The sequence below is a fragment of the Natator depressus genome, chromosome 11, assembly GCF_965152275.1.
Source record: "Natator depressus isolate rNatDep1 chromosome 11, rNatDep2.hap1, whole genome shotgun sequence".
NCBI lineage: Eukaryota > Metazoa > Chordata > Testudines > Cheloniidae > Natator > Natator depressus.
In genome coordinates, this window is record NC_134244.1 from 31,145,120 (window position 1) to 31,166,492 (window position 21,373).

Below are 21,373 nucleotides of genomic sequence, written 5' to 3' on the forward strand. Positions count from 1 at the left end.
ATACAGAGCTGTTCTTCAAGTCTGGAAAAGAGAATCAGAGTGTCACAGCTAGATACAAGGTGGAACAGATTGTTAAGCTTAAGGATTTAACACATGTTGCAAGAAACTATGCAAAAACCAAGTGGACAAGCTCTGAAAAGATAAAAAAAGCCCCACTAACTGATATATTGGGCTTTAAAACAAATAGAGAGCATGCTCTGACACAACAGCACCAGGAGAATGACCAAGACAGATAGAAGAAAAGTAACAGAAAAAAACTAGCTTTATAAAAAGGACTAAGAAACAGCGTGGCATAGCTGGAAAACCAAAGCAGGAAGCATAGAAAGTCCATTGAGGTTTGTGTGTGACAAGGTATGGAAAACAAGGAAAAGTTCAACGGGCTTTGACACAGAAAATCCTGAAACCACTTTATATATTGAAGCAACTTGGTTTACTTCATAAGCCACTCTGATAGGTTCATTCAATTTCACGTGAGTAAAATCTTGTTTATCCCTCTTTAAGTAAGCTACTTTACAACATGATTAATGTAACCGTATGACTGAACTATAGATAAATGTGTAAGATACAATAGATGGCAGAGATGGAAAAGGAAAAGGAAACAGTCTATTTTAAATAAACTTAATTGCAAAATTAGCTTTGATAAGCATACAGAAGAGCAGATTCCATTATATGCAATGTAAAGTAATATTAACCTACATTTTCAGACGTTATTAGTGATTTGGGGCACTTCATATAGTCACCCTGAGAAGGATCTGATTTTCAGAAGTGCTGAGCACCATCTTATAGGAGTTTTTTTTAGCACAATATTTATATTCTCCCCCATTCCCCACATCCTCTAGTCTGTCGCTCCAGAACAAGGCTTAGTCTAGAGTAGTCAGTGGAGACATCCCTATGTTTCCTCTCAAGAGTCCCTATTTCTATACTTCAACTGTTGACAAGTGTGAAGTGTAAAACTAGCATTTCATCAGAGTTAAAATGAACAAGAGGGAGAAGTTTTACAACATCTGAATGCAGAAATACCAAGCTAAGGCACACATTAGGGCCTACCATTGGGGAAAAAAGGGAGGGGAATTGAATCTATATTTGAAGTTTGATCTAAATTTCAGCTTCATTTCCAAACCTCATTAGGATGTTAATATCTTTCCTCTATCACCTCAAACACATCATGGATTTATTTTAAGTTACTATTTTCATTTGGTCTGGTATATATTGTTAAGTATAATAAATTGCCTAATTACTTTTAATTGTCATAGTTGACTATATTAAATCTAGAAGGAACCAGATCTGGCCTTTATTCTAACAGTTAAGGTCAAAAATATTTTAAACAACCATGCCAAACTTCATGGATCCTATGGGATCACTGTTGGCTCCACAATAACTGTGAGACTATGTCAACAAGCCACCGTAACCTCTAGTCCGCATTATCGTAACAGAGCTGTTACTATGAACTATGATATCCTCTCTTCCTCACTTGCAAGAGAAGAAAACAACCCTCAACCCATGCCAGTTACCAAACAGTTTAAGTATCCCTTTCATAACTTAGAAAATACTTCAATGCTCCCATATAGAAGCCAGCTTTTCAATAATTGAATTAATGATAAGCTTGCATCCAAGATGGTATTTTTCACCTGATCACTCATTTCTTCAATGTCACCTTGTCATACATGTATGTTGTGATAAAGTTCCTGCTCTACCTTGGCGGGTCTTGCACTTATTGGCGGATTTGCTCGCCTTGGAGCTTCATGGCAGCCCTCAGTTTGGCCATTTTTCTGAACCTACAGTCCAGGTCGATTCCTCCTGTGTCTGACCAGGAGTTGGGAGGTTTGGGGGGAATCCAGGCCCGCCCTCTACTCCGGGTTCCAGCCCAGGGCCCTGTGGAATGCAGCTGTCTACAGTGCCTCCTGGAACAGCTGTGCGACAGCTACAACTCCCTGGGCTACTTCCCCATGGCCTCCTCCCAACACCTTCTTTATCCTCACCATAGGACCTTCCTCCTGGTGTCTGATAATGCTTGTACTCCTCAGTCCTCCAACAGTCCGCGTTCTCACTCTCAGCTCCTAGCGCCTCCTGCTCCCAGCTCCTCACACACACACCAGAAACTGAAGTGAGCTCCTTTTTAAAACCCAGGTGCCCTGATTAGCCTGCCTTAATTGAGTCTAGCAGCTTCTTGATTGGCTGCAGGTGTTCAAATCAGCCTGTCTTAATTGTCTCCAGAAGGTTCCTGATTGTTCTGGAACCTTCCCTGTTACCTTTCCCAGGGAAAAGGGACCTCCTTAGTCTACTAATCTACTACTAAAGTAGTAGATTAGTCTACTACTAATCTATCTGCTTTCTACTCCTCTCCTATAGCCCACTGGCCTGGGCTTTCTTACCTTTTGCCCCTGTTTCAGCTTCCCCCCACGACCAGGCCAGACGCTTTTTCTTCGTTTTGTTTTTTTTGCTGTTTTTCTGCTGCCATTTGAGTGCTGCCAGCTAGCTGCCAATCCCCCCACGCCTGCTACTGCTCCGGCTGAAACCCCCAGGTGGGGGGGACTGCCGATCCGCTCCCCGGAGGAGGGGAGTGGAAGCCCCCAGACCCAACCGTTTTGCTGTTTGTTCGTGGACCTGTACAGGGCCGAGAAGAATCTTATCATCTCTCCGACATTCCTGGCCTGCTGAAAACCTCGCTGTTTAAAGCTACAAAACCCGGAAGAGAAGGCAGCCGACAGAAAAACCGCCCAGGGAAGCTACGAACCATCGTGGAGGGGGCCGTAAAACTGAGTAACTTTTGAACTGTACTCTCGTGTGGGGGAGGTTTGATTGTGTCTTGACTGCGTTTGCAGGGGTACAGGGGGTGTGGCACGGACCTGCCCCCTGATCCATCGGTGCCCCCCCACCCCCCCAACACCACAACTGTCACGGCCCCCCCGCCATCCGTCCCTGCTGGCAACTTGCCATCTGCCTCTGGATTCAGCTGCTCACCTTGATTTCACCGTCCGGACCAGAAACAACAGCCGACCAAACGAGACTCTTTGGACAAACGAGCGTGGGTTCACATCCCCCGCCGCCCCGGACTGTCCACCGCACAGTTTGCCCCTACTACCTGGCCCCAACTCCTGTTTCCTCTCCCTGTCCAGTCCAACCCATTCCCCCCCCCCGCCCGCCTGCAGCCCAACAGGGAGAAGTGGTTAATCTGTTTCCCCCTCCCCCGTCCTCCGTCTGGTGTCTCCCCGTCTCTCCCTGCTCACGATGGCGGGGAATGAGAGGGGTGAGGCCCCTCTAACAACCTCAGCTGCCCCTCCCCCACCTACCCCCCCCGCCCAACCCCCAAGCCTCTCCCCCCACCACTGCTGCCAAAACACCTGCCCCTGCCACCGCCACCGCTGGGGCATCGGCAGCAGGAGGCACCGGGGTGCCTACCGCCGCTGCCACGCCCACCGCCCCCCCAGATTCCAGGAGAACCCCCCCCAGTTGGCCAGAAAGGCCAGGGTGTGAAGAAGGGAAAGGGCCCCGCTACAACCACCAGGCCCTCCATGGCAGGGGCTGCCCCCACCGCTCTGGCCCCGTCATTGACCACGGCGTCCCTCCCCGCTGGTCCCTCCTCCGGCCCCCAGGGTGTATGCCCGGGCGGCAGCAGCCCCCCTGCCTGCCGCCTCGTCATCTCGCCCACCCACCGCCTCCGCTACCATCAATAGCGGCCGGGGCCCCTTTCCCACCATGACCAGGAAGCACGGTGTCCGTTGCCTCCTGGTGCCCACCTCGCCCCACGTGGAGACATACGTGCAGGCGTTGGCGAGGGTGGTAGGACCCACGGCTATTGTGGCGGCCTCCAAAATGTATGGGAAGGTAGTCTTTTCCTTAGCATCGGAGGCTGCAGCCCAGGAGGCAGTGGAGAAGGGCCTGGCGGTGGGGGGGGTGTTCGTCCCCCTGGAGCCGCTAGAGGACCTGGGCATCCGCCTAGTCCTGACCTCCGTCCCTCCTTTTCTACCCAATGCCGCCCTGTTACCCACTCTCTCCACCCTGGGGAAACCCGTCTCTGTCCTCAGCCCTCTCCTGTTGGTCTGCAAGGACCCCACCCTCCGTCACGTCCTCTCGTTCCGCCGGCAAGTGCAGCTTTGTGACGGAGAGGCGCTTGAGAGGTCCTTCCTAGTCCCCTACCAGGGAGCCCGCTATCAGGTCTACTAATCCATGGGAGAGGCCCGGTGCTACCTCTGCCGATCAGTGGGGCATGTCCGAAGAGACTGCCCCTTGGCACGGCGGGGAGGGGCATCCGAGACCCCCGAGAGCCGGCAGGGCATCGGCTCCGTCGTTGCTGACGCCCCTGGCCGCCGGCATCTGAAACCACCTCTCCTCCTGCTCGATCCACCGCTACTCCCACCCGGGCCCAAGGGACACCTCCCCTACAACGCCCAAATGAGCGAGGGAGCCCCGCCCTTGCTGCTAACAATCTGGCAGAGCCTATGGAGGAGGGTGCAGCAAAGATGCCCCAAGGGGAACACTCCCTCCCTCATGCTGCCTCACCGTTACCCCTCCGAGCCCCTGAACCATCGCCTCTGCCCCCCCGACACAACCCCTGCTAACCAGCCCCCAGATGATGCTATGGAGGGATGGACCCTAGTCCAGGGAAAGCGAGGCAAGCGGAATGCTCAAGCTCCGCTCTACCCATCCGATGCGGAGGCCCCCTGGAAGGCCAGGAAGGGAGGCACTGACACTGAGCCTTCCGATCTGCCCACGAGTGAGATCCAGCCACCGGTGTCGGGGAGGGAAGATAAGATAGCACTGGAAGGTAGGATCTCCCCTCCACGGGAGACCCTCCCCTCCAAGACCCCTGAGGAAGCCCTTTCTGCCCGGATATCACCCGAACCCCCCGCGAACCCCGAGGCAACCGTCGAAGCGGGCGCCAGAGGGGAGACCCCTGGGGTAGCGGAAGGCGACCTATCCTCCATGTATGAGGAGATCGAGGCCCTAGGTTTGACCCCGGTCACCCAGGGAGAGGATGACCTACTGCTGGCTGGCCTCGATCTGGGCAACCTCCAGTCCCCCTTTCCCCATGCTCCCTCCCCTAACCGCCTTCCCGGGCAGGCACCCTACAGAAGGTAGTCCACCACCTGATGCTGTGGCTGCCAAATCCACCATTCTCCAGGAGACCTCCTGGACTACGACCGGGGAGACTGGCTGGATCCCCTGACGCTCGCTCGGCGCATGGCGTTCTCCAGACCTCATACCCCCCGGCACGTACTTCAGGGGGTGAAGGCCGTTTTGACGCCAGCTGCTCGGGCTTATCTCAGCCGAGCCCTGCGCGAGGGCGCACTCCGCCCACCCTGTACCCCAGGCCCGCCAGACCTTTCAATTGGGCCCCTACCCCGTAGATCCCAACAAAACCCTCATCCTTTCACTGCGAGCCGGCTGCATGAACTGCAGCCTGTCAGCTTCCAAACTGCTCCAAGGAAACATCTATACACACTCACGCTTCACACCCTTCACGCCCTCACCCTGGTGTCCCGCTCCGATACAAAGTGGCGGGACCTCCTGCCACCTTTGGAGGGTGAGCAGCCCCGGTGGGCCAGCCTGTATTCCACCTTGGTCCCAAGGCCCGTCAGGGACATTAGTTGGCGGCTCCTTCACGGAGCTGTGAGCACGGGTGTGTTTTTGACGCGGTTCACCCCCATCCCGGATACTTGCTCTTTTTGCAACGTGAGGGAAACCCTGGCACACGTATATTTAGAGTGTGCCAGGCTGCAGCCCCTTTTCCGACTCCTCACGAATATTTTATTACGCTTTTGGCTGCACTTTTCCCCTCACCTTTTTATTTACACACTCCCCATCCGTGGCCCCACAAAGTCGCAGGATCTCCTGGTTAACCTCCTCCTAGCCCTAGCTAAAACAGCCATCTATAAAACCAGAGAGAGGAGGTTGGCCAATGAAGCGTCCTGCGACTGTAGGGCCGTTTTCCGATCCTCAGTACATTCACGTATCCGGGCGGAGTTCCTCTGGGTGGCGTCCACCGACTCCCTTGACGCCTTCAAGGAGCGGTGGGCGCTGACCGAGGTTCTCTGCTCGGTGGCCCCATCCGGTTCCCTCCGTCTGACCCTTTGATTGAGGGGAAGAGCAAGAGACCCCAGCCATTGCTGCTGTGGATACCATCATCACCGTCACCTAGGAGGGGTCCTATCACACATGGGTGTACTCCCCCCCCCCCCAACTGCCCACCCTTCAGCCGTGCCCATCTTGTCAGGCACTCTCAGGAGAGGAAAATCGATGACACTGGGCGTGGCACTAGGTAACTCGAGGGGGTGGAAGACCACAAGTGTCAAGGAAGCCCCCCCACTCTGGGCCCAGGCTAGCCTGAACACTTCTCCCTCCTGAAGGCTGCTGTGTTATACCTTGCGTTTGCTTTTGTTTTGTTGCATAGTTTTGTTTTTTCCTTTCTGGTGATTCTTTGTAAGTGTTATGCAAATAAAAAAAAAAAATTTCTGCTTCCAAAAAAAAAAAAAAAACCAAAAAAACCCCACACTACTCTCCTATAGCCATCTGGCCCGACCCTGTCACAAGGTATATAATGACTGTATGAAATACAATGTAATTCACTAGTTAATAGGCAGACCTTTGTAGAAAAATATGAGGCAAAGCTGCCTGCATTGTGAAAACAGGTATAGAGTCTAAATTCTCTTTCAGTTACAGTATGTCACAATTAGCATTGATGGTCAACAAGATTATAGTATTAGAAATCAGTGAGATTGAGAAGTAATAGCAATAAGAGGTGGAGTCTCAAACACCTCTCAGACAAACACCTGTCAGGAATGGTCTAGATAATACTCAGTCCTGCTGTGAGTGCAGGGGACTGAACCAGATAACCTCTCGAGGTCCCTTCCAGTCATATGATTCTATGAAATATAAGATAAAGATTGCCGAGAGACTGTAAACTAACTAGGGAATCTATTCAAAAGCAAGAGAATGAGCTGCAGTGAGCTGGTGAGGCTGTATTAGGCATAGAGTGCAGTACTGATCACCAGGCTTAAAAAAGAAATCTTCTAATAACTGATTGAGTGCTGGTGTGGCCTCGTGAGGCACCTGTACACTGCAAGTTAAGTTGAGAGAAAAAAAAAATCTGCTAATGTTGTGTCCTTCCTTAAACTAATCAACAACTGAAAGGGGGAATGTTAGAAAATATTGTGTCACCAAAACAGTCCTTAGCAGACAGAATAATTTACTCAGTATTATAGGAGCTGATAGTCTTTATGAAAAGACTAGACTAGATCAACAGTTACAGAATGGATGCAAGATCTGCCATACTGATCAGAACATTAAGCCCAGCATCCTGCCAATACAAGTTCAGAGCATACACAATTGAAAATTGCTTCCTGCCACCTATGACACAAGAGCCAATTAGCTCTACCTTAACACTTGGCACATGCTGTCAGTCATTAAACTTTGACAGTGGTTCCCAAACTGGGGTGCGCGAAATGTTACAGGGGGTTCTCGGGGAAAAATTCCCTAATGGTGGAAAGAGCTGTCCCTAGGGACTGCGGGCAGCACGGGGCCAGAAGCCCGGAGCCCCTGGACTTCCAAGAACTAAGCAGATCAAAGCAAGCATATCTATCACACTGAGGATATTTAAACGTCAAGACTCCTTATAAGAAATGGAAAGGGAGGTGGATATTTTTTGCAGTTTTTAAAATTAAATAGGCAGCTAGTATTGTTTTTAAAATTATTATGAAGAACAAGTTTAAGCTTTGTTGTAACATGCGTGGTTTGCCTGGACTGCTCAAGACCTGAATGCTTGTGTAGGAGGAACTCTTTGAGTTGGCTTCTTAAATACCTTCATGCTGTTTCATATCTGATACTCCTTGATGAAACCTAGGAGCCTTGTCTTATAACAGGCTTATTCAAAGTGATACAAGCTACGAAAGTGAGATCTTGGAAGAGTGTTGCCGTTTTCATAATGTAATAAAAATATTTTAATGATAAATAATAATTAATAATAGTGTGTAATAAGCATGTCATAAAAACAAACATTATGTTTCCAAACTTTTATAATTTATATTTCAGGAAAGGAGAAAATCCCTGGAAATATTCATTTTTAGGAGGGGATTCATGAGACTTGACATCTTAGTGAAAGGGACTCACAGGTTGTGAAAGTTTGGGAACCACTGAACTAGGAGCATATCTATACGCTGAGTGGGGGATGTGATTCACAGCTCTAGCTGCAGCAGTGCGAGCTGCAGGATGGGCCAGCCACCACGTACGTGCTCTTCTGAGACCATAGTACATACGCAAGATGGCTCGCTCATCTTGAAGCTCGCTCCTCCACAGTTGTACTATATTTTTAGAGCGCTAGCTCAATGAGAGCTAGCCCAAGTATGTTTCCTTGAACCAGGAATCATACTCCCAGCTTGAAGTGTAGACATACCCTACATAAGCTCTTTTACAAATCCAGTTACATCATTTGACTGACCACCTGACAGCGACTTCCACGGTTACTATGAGATAGGAATAAGAATTTCCTCCTTGATGTTTAACATTTAAAACATAAAAATGAGAGGAATTACTTATGGCGCTGGAAATAAGAGCTACTGTAATATAGACCAACATTCTACTCAGATGGGAAGTAATAGTGTATAGTAATAGTGTAATAATACTCAATAGAAACTAGTAATTTTTCAAATTTAAACACGTAATATATAATACAACACTAAGGTCTATGAACCTAAAAAATACCAACGTAACCAATTAAGCCAGGTTAGAATTAAGATGGCAAGGAAGAGTTCAGACAAACTTCAAAGTAGAGGTTGCTTACTAGAACTCGAGGTTCTTCGAGATGTGTGGGCCCTATATGTACTCCATACATGAGTACACATGTGCCCCAGGCATCTGAGTCCAGTGATCTTAACAGCAGTGTCCGTTGGCCCGCACATAAGCAGTAGATCTCCTCATGCTCCCAAGCAAGGGTATAAGAAGCAGTGCAGATCAATACCCTCTCAGTTCCTCTTCTTACCGCGAATCCAATCACATCTGCAGCCCTCAGAGGGAACGGAGGGCGGGTAGTGGAATACAGATAGGGATCACACATTTCGAAGAAGCTCCATTTACAGCAAATAACCTCCACTTCAAGTGCTGGTCCCTATGTGTATTCCACACATAGGAGATTGACAAGCAGTTATCAGATTGGAGGTAGGTGCGAGGAAGCCACCATACATGCAGCACCACAGATCCCACTGCTGCACCTGCAGCAGAGGCTTGGACTAGCACAGAGTGCCTAAGCAAACATATAAGGCGCTCCCGGTGACTGCTCTGCATAGGGACCTCCTTCAGGGATGCCACCTGGTAGCAGCCTGCACTCTCATAGAGTGGGTCGATATACCATCAGAAGGCAGGATGCAAGCTAGTCTGTAGTATTCTATAATGCAGCCAGAAAACCACTTAGAAATCCTCTGAGAGGATATAGCTTGACCATGGGATCTCTCTACTATTGTGTCAAAAAGTCTTGGAGACTGATGGTCTTACTTCTTTGCAAGTAAAAGGCCAATACACACCTGACATTGAAGGAGCAAAAGTTTCTTCTCTTTGGAAGCATGGGGGGTTTGGAAAAAGGACAGGTAACTGAATACATTGGCTAAGGTAGAATTCTGCAACAACCCTGGGTAGAAATTTAGGATGAAGGTGAAAGGATACTTTGTCCTTGTGTAAAGGGGAGGAGGGGGGAAGAAATCTGCCATGAGTGCTCCAAGTTTGTTGATCCTCCTGGCCGAAGTGATGGCCACTAGAAATGCCACCTTCAAGGAGAAGTGAGACATGGAACATGCTGCTAAAGGTTCAAATGGAGGTCTTCTAAGCTATGACAGCTCAAGGTTCAGATCCCATAGTGGTGTGGATTTAGTGACTCCTGGAAAAGGCCTTGATGAGGCCCTTCAGGAATAGTGTCATAGTTGGGTAGGTAAAACAGAGCACTCATCTACTATGGTGGGGGTGGGGGCACCACTAACAGCTGCTGGGTGGACTTGTAAGACTGATTGTGCTGTATCCAGGTGGAGAAACATTTCCATTTAGCCAGATACCCAGGGTAGGAAAGAATTGACCGGAACTTGTTATATACAGTCTGGACCGGGAATAAACAAGAACAATCTGCCTCAGATGCTCATCCAAACACTAGGCCATAAGGTGGAGAAAGCCCAAGTTGGGGTGTTTGACCTGCCCCTGTCCTGTGTCAGGAGTTCTGTGAAGGTTTGGATCTTGATTGGAGGGTGGATTAACATGGTCAGAAGCTCTGGGAACCAAATCTATCTATGCCAGTAGTGTGCTAGGAGAATGAAGACATTGGCTCTGTCATGATGCATCTTTCTCAGCATCTGTAAAAGCAGGAAAATGGGAGGAAAGGCATATCTGAAACTGCTCAACCACAACAATAGGACAGCATTGCCTTGGGAGTCATGACCTATGGCTCCCCTGGAACAATACACAGGGAATTTCTTGTTTGTTTGTGATGCAAAGAGATCCCGCATAGAGGTGTGCCCCAGCACATGAAGATGTCTGTCAGAATGGAGTTGTGGATTTCCCGACTCATGGTCCACCACAAAATGCCTGCTGAGGTTGTCTGCTAAGGAGTTGTGGATACCCAGGAGATAGGTCACCTAGATGGTGATGTTGTGACTGATGCACCAGTTCCAAAGCCTGCCTCCCTTCAGACAAAGCAGCAGAGATCTCACTCCTCCCTGTTTATGTAGACAGTGGTGATATTATCGGACATGATGTGGAGGGTGCAAGTGAGAGGAAGGAAGGCCTTTGCATGCAAAGGTCAACTACCCGCAGCTCTAGGATGTTGATATGTAGGCTGGCCTCCTGCGTGGTCTATGTGCCCTGTGCAGTGAGACTGTTCAGTTGAGCACCCACCTCAGAAGGGATGCATCACTTACAATAGCGATGCTGGGAGTGGCAAAGGGAACCTTGTCTCTGTTTGACCACTTAGGTGAAGGAGCTGATGATCCAGGAGTTAATGTAGTCTTTGTTAGGTGAGTAGACCAAAGTGAGCCAGGCAGGCAACGCAGATAAAGCCTGAAAAAAAAAAAAAGGGGGGGGGGGCAGACAAGTACACGCTGCCATATGACTTAACAGTGACAGGCACATCCACGTTGTAGTCGTTGGTCTGTGGGAAATCAAAGAAACTAGGTTGTGCATTGTCTAAAACCTTTCTACAGGGAGGAAGGCTCTTGCAGAAACAGAGTCCAACGTTGCCTCAATAAAGTTTGTTGTCCTTGTAGGGGATAAAGTGGACTTCTCTGTTCAAGCAGGCCCCCAGGGCTTTGAATGAGGTATTGACTAGCTGATCTGACCTCCTTTTGAGAGTGACCTACCAGGAGCTAGTCAGTCATTGAGATAGGGAAAGACTGTGTGGCTCTGACTTCTCACCTGGTTTGCCACCACAGAGAAAACTTTTGCAAACATTCTGGGTGCTGTCACTAGTCCAAAGGGGAGGACCCAGAATAGTAAGTGCTTCCGGCCCATGATAAGCCATAGGTGTTCACCCCTTCCACAAGAGGTTCCTATGTCAAGAGCTGAGAGCCATGAACCACATCCCTTCTTGGAGAGAGGGGATTACTGATACCAACATGACCATCCTGAATTCCGATTTCCAAACTAAGATGTTGAGTTGCCAAATATCCAGTCTCTATACACTGTCCTTTTTGGGGACTAGGAAATACAGACAATAGACCCCTAATCCTTGAGACTGAGGCGGGCGCCTCAGTGTAATGGGGAGTTTGTTTCCTGTTGAAGAATTGCCTTGAGAGCGGTCCCTGAAGGGGGTCAGGAAGGGTGTTTGCAGGGAGGGAAGGAAATTAACTCTATGGAGTATCCCTAACGGATGGTTATGTCTTGGAAATTATGCATCATAATTAGCTCCCAGTTGCAGGCAAAACAGTGAGACGGCCTCCAAAAAGGTGACAGAAGGGGCAGGTGACATCAGAGATGTTTTAGGTGAGCAGGTCTCGACATCAAAAGTGGCTCCTAACCACGGGCTGGGAACAGGTTGCAGTAGTAGAGGGGGATGAAACGCAGGGCCTCTGAGTCTTCTGTCTATTGCAGAAAGGCCCCATGAATTCTGACAGCAGAATGCACAAGTAGGAGGTGGAGGTGGTCTTGATTTAAAGGTCTGCCTTCTTGTTTGTCCTTGAGACCCATGTGCAGATCCCCAGGGAGCAGAGGGAAGACCCTGAGTTGAGTCCTTTAACAAGTGGAGAGTCTCAGTCTTCTCGTTAAAGAGGCTGGACTCAAAGGGAAAATCTTGGATAGTATTCTCCACCTCCCTGGGGAAGCCCGAGGATTGCAACCATGAATCCCTCCTCATCACAATACCAGTGGCTAAGCTTCTGGATGCTGCATCTGCTGCAGCCTGAAGAACTGTTTTTGCTACCAGCTTGCCCTCCTCCAGAAGGGAGAAAAACTTGGCTCTGACCTCACAGGAAAGTTTGTTCTAAAAGGCTGCCAGCCTAGAGTAGTTAATCATACTTGGCTAGCAGAGCCTGGTAATTGGTCATGCAGAATCACAAGCCCACAGAGATCTTTCTCCCCAGGAGGGCCAGTTTCTTGGAGCCCTGGTCTGATGGGGTGGTCCTTAGGTATTGAGACCTGTATGTTCCATAGCAGCCTATACCACCAGGGAGTTGGGAGCAGGGTGGGAGAATTCAGCTCCCTTTGCCAAAATGAAATAGCACTTCTCAGCTCTTTTAGGTGTGTGTGGGGGAGGGGGTAGAAAAGAGCACATAGGATGCTGGGGGATGTGCCAAACTAATCTCATTGGTTTCAAGATGGCCTTCTTACCTGGGAGAGCCACCTTACTGGGGCCTGAGGCTGCAGAATGTTCAACAGGCGATGATGAGCCTCGGGCTTCCTCCAGTGATATCTGGAGACCACTGGCCACTCTTTGTAGTAAGTCCTGTTATTGCTTATGGAAATGGAGACATCGGTACCTGTGGTTTTGGTACAGCATCTTCCTCCACCTCACACACCAATGGAACTGGTTGTTGGTGCAAGGAGAAAGAGTGGAAAGACTCCTAGGTGGGTGCTGGACATCTGGTATAGGGATCCCATAGTCCCCAACAGGGCCAGAAAGAGGGGCCAACTGTTTGAAGGGGATCCCATGGCATGGGGAACCATTGGTCGCAAGGGAGGCAGTGCTCATAAGGGTAGCAACCGTAAGTCCTTGATCGCCTATCCAGGCTTAGGTCTCTGTGACGATGAAGGAGGGACCAGCTCATCGGATTTGTCCAAATCCAAAAACTGCTCCTTCTGTAATATCAGAGCCGTCAGTACCGGGGTAATCCTGCTTGATAGTTGTAAGAAAGACCGCTCCTGGGACAACAAAGCAATATAGTCTTCTGGAATAGTAATGTCCCTCAGAAGGGCCAAGCTAGAGAAGAGGGGAGACTGCGGGTGGGGGAGGAAGATATCCTCTGGTGCTATATAGGTCTCTGTGCACCCCATGTGCAGGGTGTTCTGATGGTTGGCACCAATGGAACCAGTACACCCCCAGTCGTGGGGTGTTCTTCAGGCGGCTGTATCACTATCGCAGAGTCTGAAGCTACACTTGTGGAAGGGACTGGAGAACAACGGCCCTTGTGCTTCAGAACTCGAATCACCAACGGAACAGGATCCTTCTCCCTACACACCGAACCCTCTACCCTGATGGTTTTTTGGCAGAATCAGTTCTTTAGGGTCTGTGTGTATGGGCTCACCTGACCTTGATGGGCTCAGGGAAGGAGTGTGTCTCTTACAGACAGTCCTCAACAGGGATCTGTCCTTGTGCCCATGAGAGTGTCCCTTACTCTTATGAGAAGCCTTGGAGAGTGTGTCTTTGGGCTTAGACACTGAGGGTTCCACTTCTAAGCACATACACAGAGGGGTACTGCTCGTTTGATGAGGCAGATGTACAAGGGGGTCTTCCTGGGCCAGATCAGAAAGGAGCTTTAGAGCCTTCTCCATCAAGTCTAAGGTGAAACTCATGAGCTGTGTGAGTTCTTGGTGGAAACGAGCAACAAATGCTGCATGTCATTGAAACATGTGTCTCACCTAGACAGTCAGGACAGAGCTGGTATTAATTCCTTTTCTGTCAGTGACTAAGGCAGAAGATACAGTTTTGAAGATGGGGAGTCTGGGCATGGTCCCTGACTATGGGGAAGGAGTCTCCAGCCTGGGGAAAGCAAACTACACTAACCTAAAGAACTATTTACAACCTTATTTACAAGTTTTCTGAAAGGATGACACTGGATTCCGACTCAGGCCATGCAGAGGTAATAAGGAACTGAGAGGGTGTTGACCCACACTACTACTTATATCCTCAACTCGGGAGCACGAGGAGATCTAATGCGCATGTGTGGGACAAAGGACATTGCTTGTTAAAGTCTCCAGACTCAGGAGTATGGTGTCCATGAGTACCCACATGTGTAATGCACAGAGGGACCAACACTTGAAGAACAAACTTCTCACAGCTAGCTAAAAAAAGTTCCATATTTAGTTGAAACTATAAATGTCTTAATTGAAAACTGGTATGAAAAGTTTCATTGTGCTATAGGCGGACAGTTTTGAGACAAACTATTGTGCAATGTGAAGATATACAGGCACCCCATTAACTACCACCAGTCCTGTTAACCATAACTATGAATGGCATCAGTCAGTTATATTGAAGCACACATTTTGTTCTCATCTTAATTTCCCTTGTGGTCTTGGGTTCGGTTACCTATTGCACAGTTGGTTAAACCACCACCCATCCAACAGAACTCTCACTAGGACAACTGGTAATTAGGTTTCCATTCCACAGTGCTCAGTGTTTAGAAAGAAAAATATGCAATTTCAGATAAAGTTCAGAATCTAAATCTCAATATAAGCTCATTGTAACAGATCAAATCTCAAGGCACTCAAGTGACAAATTGCAACCCTGAGTTTCCAAGTATTGAGAAATAGCCTCCAATCTTTTTTACTCCCTTTTTAAAAAGTTCACCAATAAAATATTAACCAAAAAAATTGATGATAATTTTATATCCACACAGAGAATTTGTTCACAACAATTTCTTCAGTAACATTTTTTCACTTCTCTATTTAACCATCCCTTGTAGCTACCTCAACTCATCTTACTGGAGAGAACACACACCTTACTTCTAAGGCAGTGGTTTTCAACCTATTTACCACTGTGGGCTGCATATGCAGCTCCGTTAGGTGGGCCACATCCACACACTAGATATACTACCTGTATGGCCCTGAGGAAGTCACATGGGCAGTAGCTGTGTGCTGATTGGGCCACAAGCAGCCCACAGGTAGCAAACTGAGAACCACTGCTATAAGGCCACAACCACATCACTTCATGGTTCAAAAGCCAGCTCTTGAGACACCAAAGCGATCCCTGCTCTATTCTTTAAGAGTGCAATGTGTTTAGTCCGATATACAGTAAGCATACCCTGGAACACATATCACTTCCCTTCTCTATATTGTCCTTTGGGTTCCCTAGAAGTTCTCACTTAAATACCTCAAGGAACTAAACATGTTTGAATGGGCTCCAGCATGGGGAGCAGAGTAGAGTTATCCTCTCAGGACATCAGAACACCTGTCGGCATTAACATTTCAGTATAATAGTTAAAATCATACATAAACCATCTTCAATTTGGAATTCAACAAGGGTTGCTTTTCACCATATCCCATCCGAAGTTGGCGAAAGCACTTTGCACATCAGATATGAGACAACATAAGTCCTTCAAAGTGGGTGAGAGTTCAGCCTAAGCATCTGGAATACGGACACTTCAGAGGTACAGTATTTTCACGTTGCCCACTTAGTTCAACAGGAAAGCGTGCACTAGAATGGCAGATGCTTTTACTGTTTCCCTACCTCTCTTGAAAAAGCAGAGATACGAGTCCTAAAAAGAAATCCTCAAATACTCACCATTGCTAACCATACGTCTAGCTACTTCCCAGAGGACTAGTCCAAAAGCCCAGATGTCAACCCTTTTATAAGAGTCAAAGCAGTCCACTTGAATGGTTTCATCTAAGACTTCAGGTGCCATGTAGCGCTTGGTACCCACACGGGGGTTGTTCCCCACATCCAACTGATTAGTGCTTTGGGAATGCATAACTGCAAGACCTGAAACAAAGAAAGCAGAGCTGCTGTTAAATCATTTTAAAAAAAAACAAAAAACTCTAGTAGCACATGCAGTTAGAGACTTGAACTGTATACAAAACTTGGTACATATTCCAAGGACCACAGAGGTTTCTTAAAAACAAGCAACAGACAGGGTTCAATTGTCCAAAGAGCAGCTGTGTCAGCTCCAAACTAGCTGCCAAATATCAAAAATAGCCTGTTTGGCCATAGACTTAGACCAACTATCTCTTACAAGATGACTATTAAACATGTGTATTGCACTGTTATAAAATTTTATCATTCCAGGGATTAAGTGTTTGACAGCCACTGGATGTCACCGTTACTCTCTACACGTATAAGCAGGCAGCCAGGAATCTTATTTAAAAAGAAAACAATTCTGCCCTGAGTCCAAATGCATTTATGGAACTTTTGGGTAGGCGGATACATCGAAACTGAGGGGGAAGAGAGCTTGCTTTGCGGAGAGAGGAAAAAATACTGCATGACCAATATGTATACTGGAGTAAAAAATAAAGCTGAAAAACAGCAACACATATGTAGGTCAGAAAGTAATCATCATCAAAGGGGCCTGAGATGAGAAACTCATCCTGGTTTATGCTGATCTCCAAACATTTAAGTAAAGAACATTATGTGAAAGACTAAATTATAGTAAATTTGGAAACACAACCCATTTTACCATGGTAAACAGGCAGTCACTCCAAAGTAAACAGTGACAGGTGCAGGACAACATTAAGCAATAAAACAGAAGACAGACTCTTCCTGACTCCCTTACCAAATTCTTCAAGAACAACATCTCCTACTTAAATTTAACACAAGCTTAGTTAAGACAACTTGATAACGCTTTAATAGCAGACCCATAGAAGACTAAGTCACAGGATTACTGGATTCCTGAATATTCCTTCAAAACACGGTCTTTTTTCCACAGTAACAAGGATTTGGAAAAAACAACATTTTTCTGCTGTTTAAGTGCACTTCCAATCAATCTGGAGTTCCTACAAGAACTTGCACAGAACTAGAAATGTGCAATCTTGTAACCCCTTCACTGGCTAAGGAAGATAATACACTAAGTCTTTAATCAGATAAAGGCACCTCCAGTCCTTAAGTATACCTTCCCCCTTTCAGATAGAAAGACATTTTACAGAGCAATTTTCCTGACAAACTTTGAACGTGTCAGTACTTTGGGGGAATTTGCTGATATGACAAAGTACAGATTTCTCTTATATAAGGTTCAGTAGAATGACAGGTCAAGGGCTTAAGACTCAAGTTAGTGTTTTTCTACACTACAAAATGAGAAAGTGTTGCAACCAGATCCTCAATATGATGGTCTCTGTACTGTAGGTGGTATTTAGAGACCAGATGTTTCACCGTTTTAAGTGTACTTGCCTTCCACTTCAAGAAACCTAGGTGAACCCAAGTGCTACGCAGGGTCTCAATTACTGCCAGACTACTGATTTTGACAGGAAACATTTAAGGGAAAGATGGGAAGAGTTGGAACTGATGCAGCTTCTTGGTTTTGGACAAAAAAAAAATTCACATTCACTGCACTATTTTGTGTCCTGTACTATATGCAAGTCTTCTGCTCTTTTCTACAAAGCTATTGCAATGATTCATTGTGTATGTGGATTGCTTTTATAGTTCTCCCAAACTAACTACAAACTACAATTTTCCTAAATCCAGTAACTTGAATACAGACATTCATTAAAGTGAAGCCACCACATATACACTTGGATTTCTTTATTAAAAAAGGGATTATCTATACAGAAAGCATGAGGCTGTTTCCTACAATTGTAAAAAACCTGCAAGCTAGGTATTTCATTACCTAGTTCCAAAACATTCAAAGCTTTGATTTCAAAGGACTTTCCTCCCTAAACTTCTAGTTCATGTCCAGGCTAGATTAGTAGCAACTGAAACTTGTTACCATCAAACTGCCATTTGGCAATGAATTTATTAGTTCCCCATCCGGATCTTAGAGGACAGGCGTAACCAGCAGAAAATGAGCACTCTTGAAGACACTTTCATCAGGAAAGATAAGGACTGAACAACAATGAAGAAGTGATCCCACCAGTGACACCAATGTAGGGAAGACTGCACAGATATCGTCTCTGCTACAACTGTTCTATAAACAGAGCTGCTCAGCTTTGAGACAGTTTTCAGAGTTTTTCAGTCACACTGAAAAATGAGAGCAAGGGTGTGTGTGTACACAATTACATGTACACAATTTTTACTCCTGGGAAAATTCTGTGCAACTGCGACATGCAGAAAAGTGTCCGCCCCTCACACAGAATCCCTTTGCTTCCTTGCAGAAAATGGTTTCTGTGGGGAAGCAAAGAGAAGCTGCACCAGTACTCACCCCTCCCCAGCAGCTCAGACTGTTCAGGCAGCAGGGGGAAGAGGTAAAATCACAGAGTGGCTGGCTCAGATCAAGCCCCAGAAAACGTCCCCAGCTGAAGCAAGTTTGCACCATTTTGGGGTTTGGGGGAGAGAGGGAGGAGAGAAAGGTGTTTTGGCTGCATGGGAGTTGGGCAGACAGGGGGAGCAGCTCCCTGTACAGTGACACCCCCCCCCCCCCAACTCCCTCCGTATCAGGAGCCCCCTGCACCCAGAGCTTCCCCATTGGAAACCCCCCCCCCCCAAGCCCTCACCCCTGGCATCAGGAGCCCTCCATACTCAGACCTCCACCACATTGAGCCCCAACCAGCTGCACCTTAACCCCCCAGCACCCCCACCCACCCACCGAGTCCTAACCACCTTCACCATGCCTCCCCTTGCAGGATCCTATTCCCCCTGCACCCAGACCCCCACACCAAACCCCTGTGCATCCAGATTCCCCTCTGCACCCAGACCCCACACCAGGCTGCCCTAACCAGACTGCACTACACAGAACCTTGGTACTTTTGAAGGAATTCTGCACCAAAAATAAATAAATAAATAAATAAATAAATAAATAATACATTTAACTTCTGCAAAGTTCTGCATATTTTAATTGCCAAAATAACACAATATCATCACACCATTTTCAATTATTTGCGGACAAGTATTTTGAAATAAATTACCAAAATAATTGAAAATGGTGTGATGATATCGTGTTTATTTTGGCAATTAAAATATGCAGAACTTTGCAGAATTTTAAAATATTGTGCACAGAATATTTTTAATTTTTTGGCACAAAATTCCCTCAGGAGCAAATTTTTCTTTTAGTTTATACAAGTAAGGAATTTCTTAACTGGATGCACTGGCAGATCTGGAACAGTGACTTGGATGGTAACACAATGCATAACCACCTGGTTCTTAACTGCACTTCTCTAGCCATCAGAAGCTACACTTCACTACAGTTCTGTCTACACACACTATTGCTAAAAAGGTAGGCACAGAGAGAGACATCAGTGTTGGAAAGGAGAGGAATGAAAGAAAAATCAGATCAGAAGAAAATGAAGACAGGCCAACCATGCACAAAAGGACTCAATACAACCTGTAGAGGAAACCGCTGTTTTGGTTAATCCCCATTAGAGATAATGAAGGAAGAAGAGTGCTCCATAAATAGGTGGCCAAGATTTTCATATTCAAAAAGGCCATTTATTTTCCCCACTGGCAAAGTTAGTCGAACAGCAGCAAATACTTCTGCTCCTATCTGTGTAAATACACCCCTCCACTATACCACTGAGGTCTCCAGATACCACTGCAAAAAGGTTTCATTTCACTTCTGTGGTGCTGACTCAATATAGTGAAATAAATGCTGCCCCCTTCTGGTGATGATTAAGTATTAGCTTAAAAATGAACTCTACAAAACAGAATTTAAAGATGTGTATTACTTATTTCACTAAATAAAATATCCATTTCCTGTTTGAGATTCCCTCTGTGGACTCTGAGGAGCTGTTCCCTCAGCAGAGATACAGCTAGGTTGTTACTTATTATGGGAGCACCTGCATTTATGCTGAACACCATTTACGTGGGATACGGTCAGATCTCAATGTGTGTCACAGTCATAAGACCCAGTGACGTTAATGGGAATTATGCACAAAGAAAATCTCAGAATCAAATCACACAATGTTTTTAAATCCAGCCAATTATTTCCTTACATTCAACATGCCTTAAAACAACTAGTCTATCACTTTTTTCTTCCCTTTGCACAGATAACAGAAGCATCGCGCCATAATGCCTTGTACATTAACCAGTCATGTTGCTTTAATCATCCCTCTGCATCCCCCTGGCCTAGAAATTGCTATTTAATTTTTTTTAAAAATACAAGTAACTCAATAAAAGCTTGGTTCTGTGCTCACTATCAATGGTGAAAGTCCCACTGACTTCAGGGAATGCTGGATCAGGCCTAGAGGAGCCAGGGAGTTAAGTGTTATATTTTGTACAATAAGTTTTACAGGCAAAAATTTAGTAGGATTTTAAGATTTAAGTAAAAACATTTGGAACAATAAGTGTATTATTAGTAAGAGCCCAGTTCAACCCAACTCCCACTGACTCCAAATCAGAGTTGGATCAAGCCCTAAACTGCCACCCTTCCCTTTTGAAATGGAAGAATGGAAAAAGTTCATTAATTTAAAATTTAGAGAGGAAAAAAAGTTAATTGGATCCTAAATATTATCCATAAAGCCTCTAAAATGCTATAGACTAGACATTATTAATGAAACTGTGAAGTGTTATTTATTGATGAAGCCTGCTCTGAGAATGATCCAAAATGTAACATCTGTTTCTGAAATCAGAAGTGGTACTAAGTTATTCAGCTGGAACAACAGGATAGTACCTTGTAAGTGCCCCCTAGTGGCTGCCCTAACTTCCAAGAAAGTTACAAATTACTCAAAGTACCTTAAAATTCATCTACTATATTTGGTTAGTTATGGAACATGCAGTTTGTGTTGTTTGGAAACTGAAACTCACCTAAATCTGCTATGCAGCACTGCCCATTTTTTTTAACAAGGATATTTTTGCTCTTCAAGTCCCGATGGGAAATGGCAGGCTTCCCCTGGGTCCCAAATATCTCTATGTGCAAGTGTGCAAGGCCACTGGCTATGGACAGGACTATTCGTAGGCAGCTGACAGTGTCTAACGTAGTGAGCTGTAGATAGTCGTACAGAGATCCCATTTCATGATAGTGTGTAATTAACCACAACTGGGTGCTAGAGTTTCTAGAAGTCATATCTGACGCAATAAAACCTGAGAGGAGAAAAGCAAAGAGAGACAACAAAATTAGCATACACAGATGTCAAGTCTACATCAAGAGGTAAAATATCAACATCAACAACTTATAAT

The 21,373-nt window shown here is 46.4% G+C and overlaps 1 protein-coding gene across 4 annotated transcripts in view; it reads right to left on the minus strand.

Moving 5' to 3' along the window:
• ACVR1 (activin A receptor type 1) overlaps positions 1-21,373 on the minus strand; it is a 127,171-nt gene that overhangs the window by 8,359 nt on the left and 97,439 nt on the right. For all 4 annotated transcript variants that reach the window (XM_074967373.1, XM_074967376.1, XM_074967375.1 and 1 more), the window contains 2 exons: positions 21,002-21,277; positions 15,902-16,099 (listed from right to left, as the gene is read on the minus strand). In XM_074967373.1, the coding sequence (XP_074823474.1) occupies positions 15,902-16,099; positions 21,002-21,277 (474 nt within the window). The remainder of the gene's footprint in view (positions 1-15,901; positions 16,100-21,001; positions 21,278-21,373) is intronic.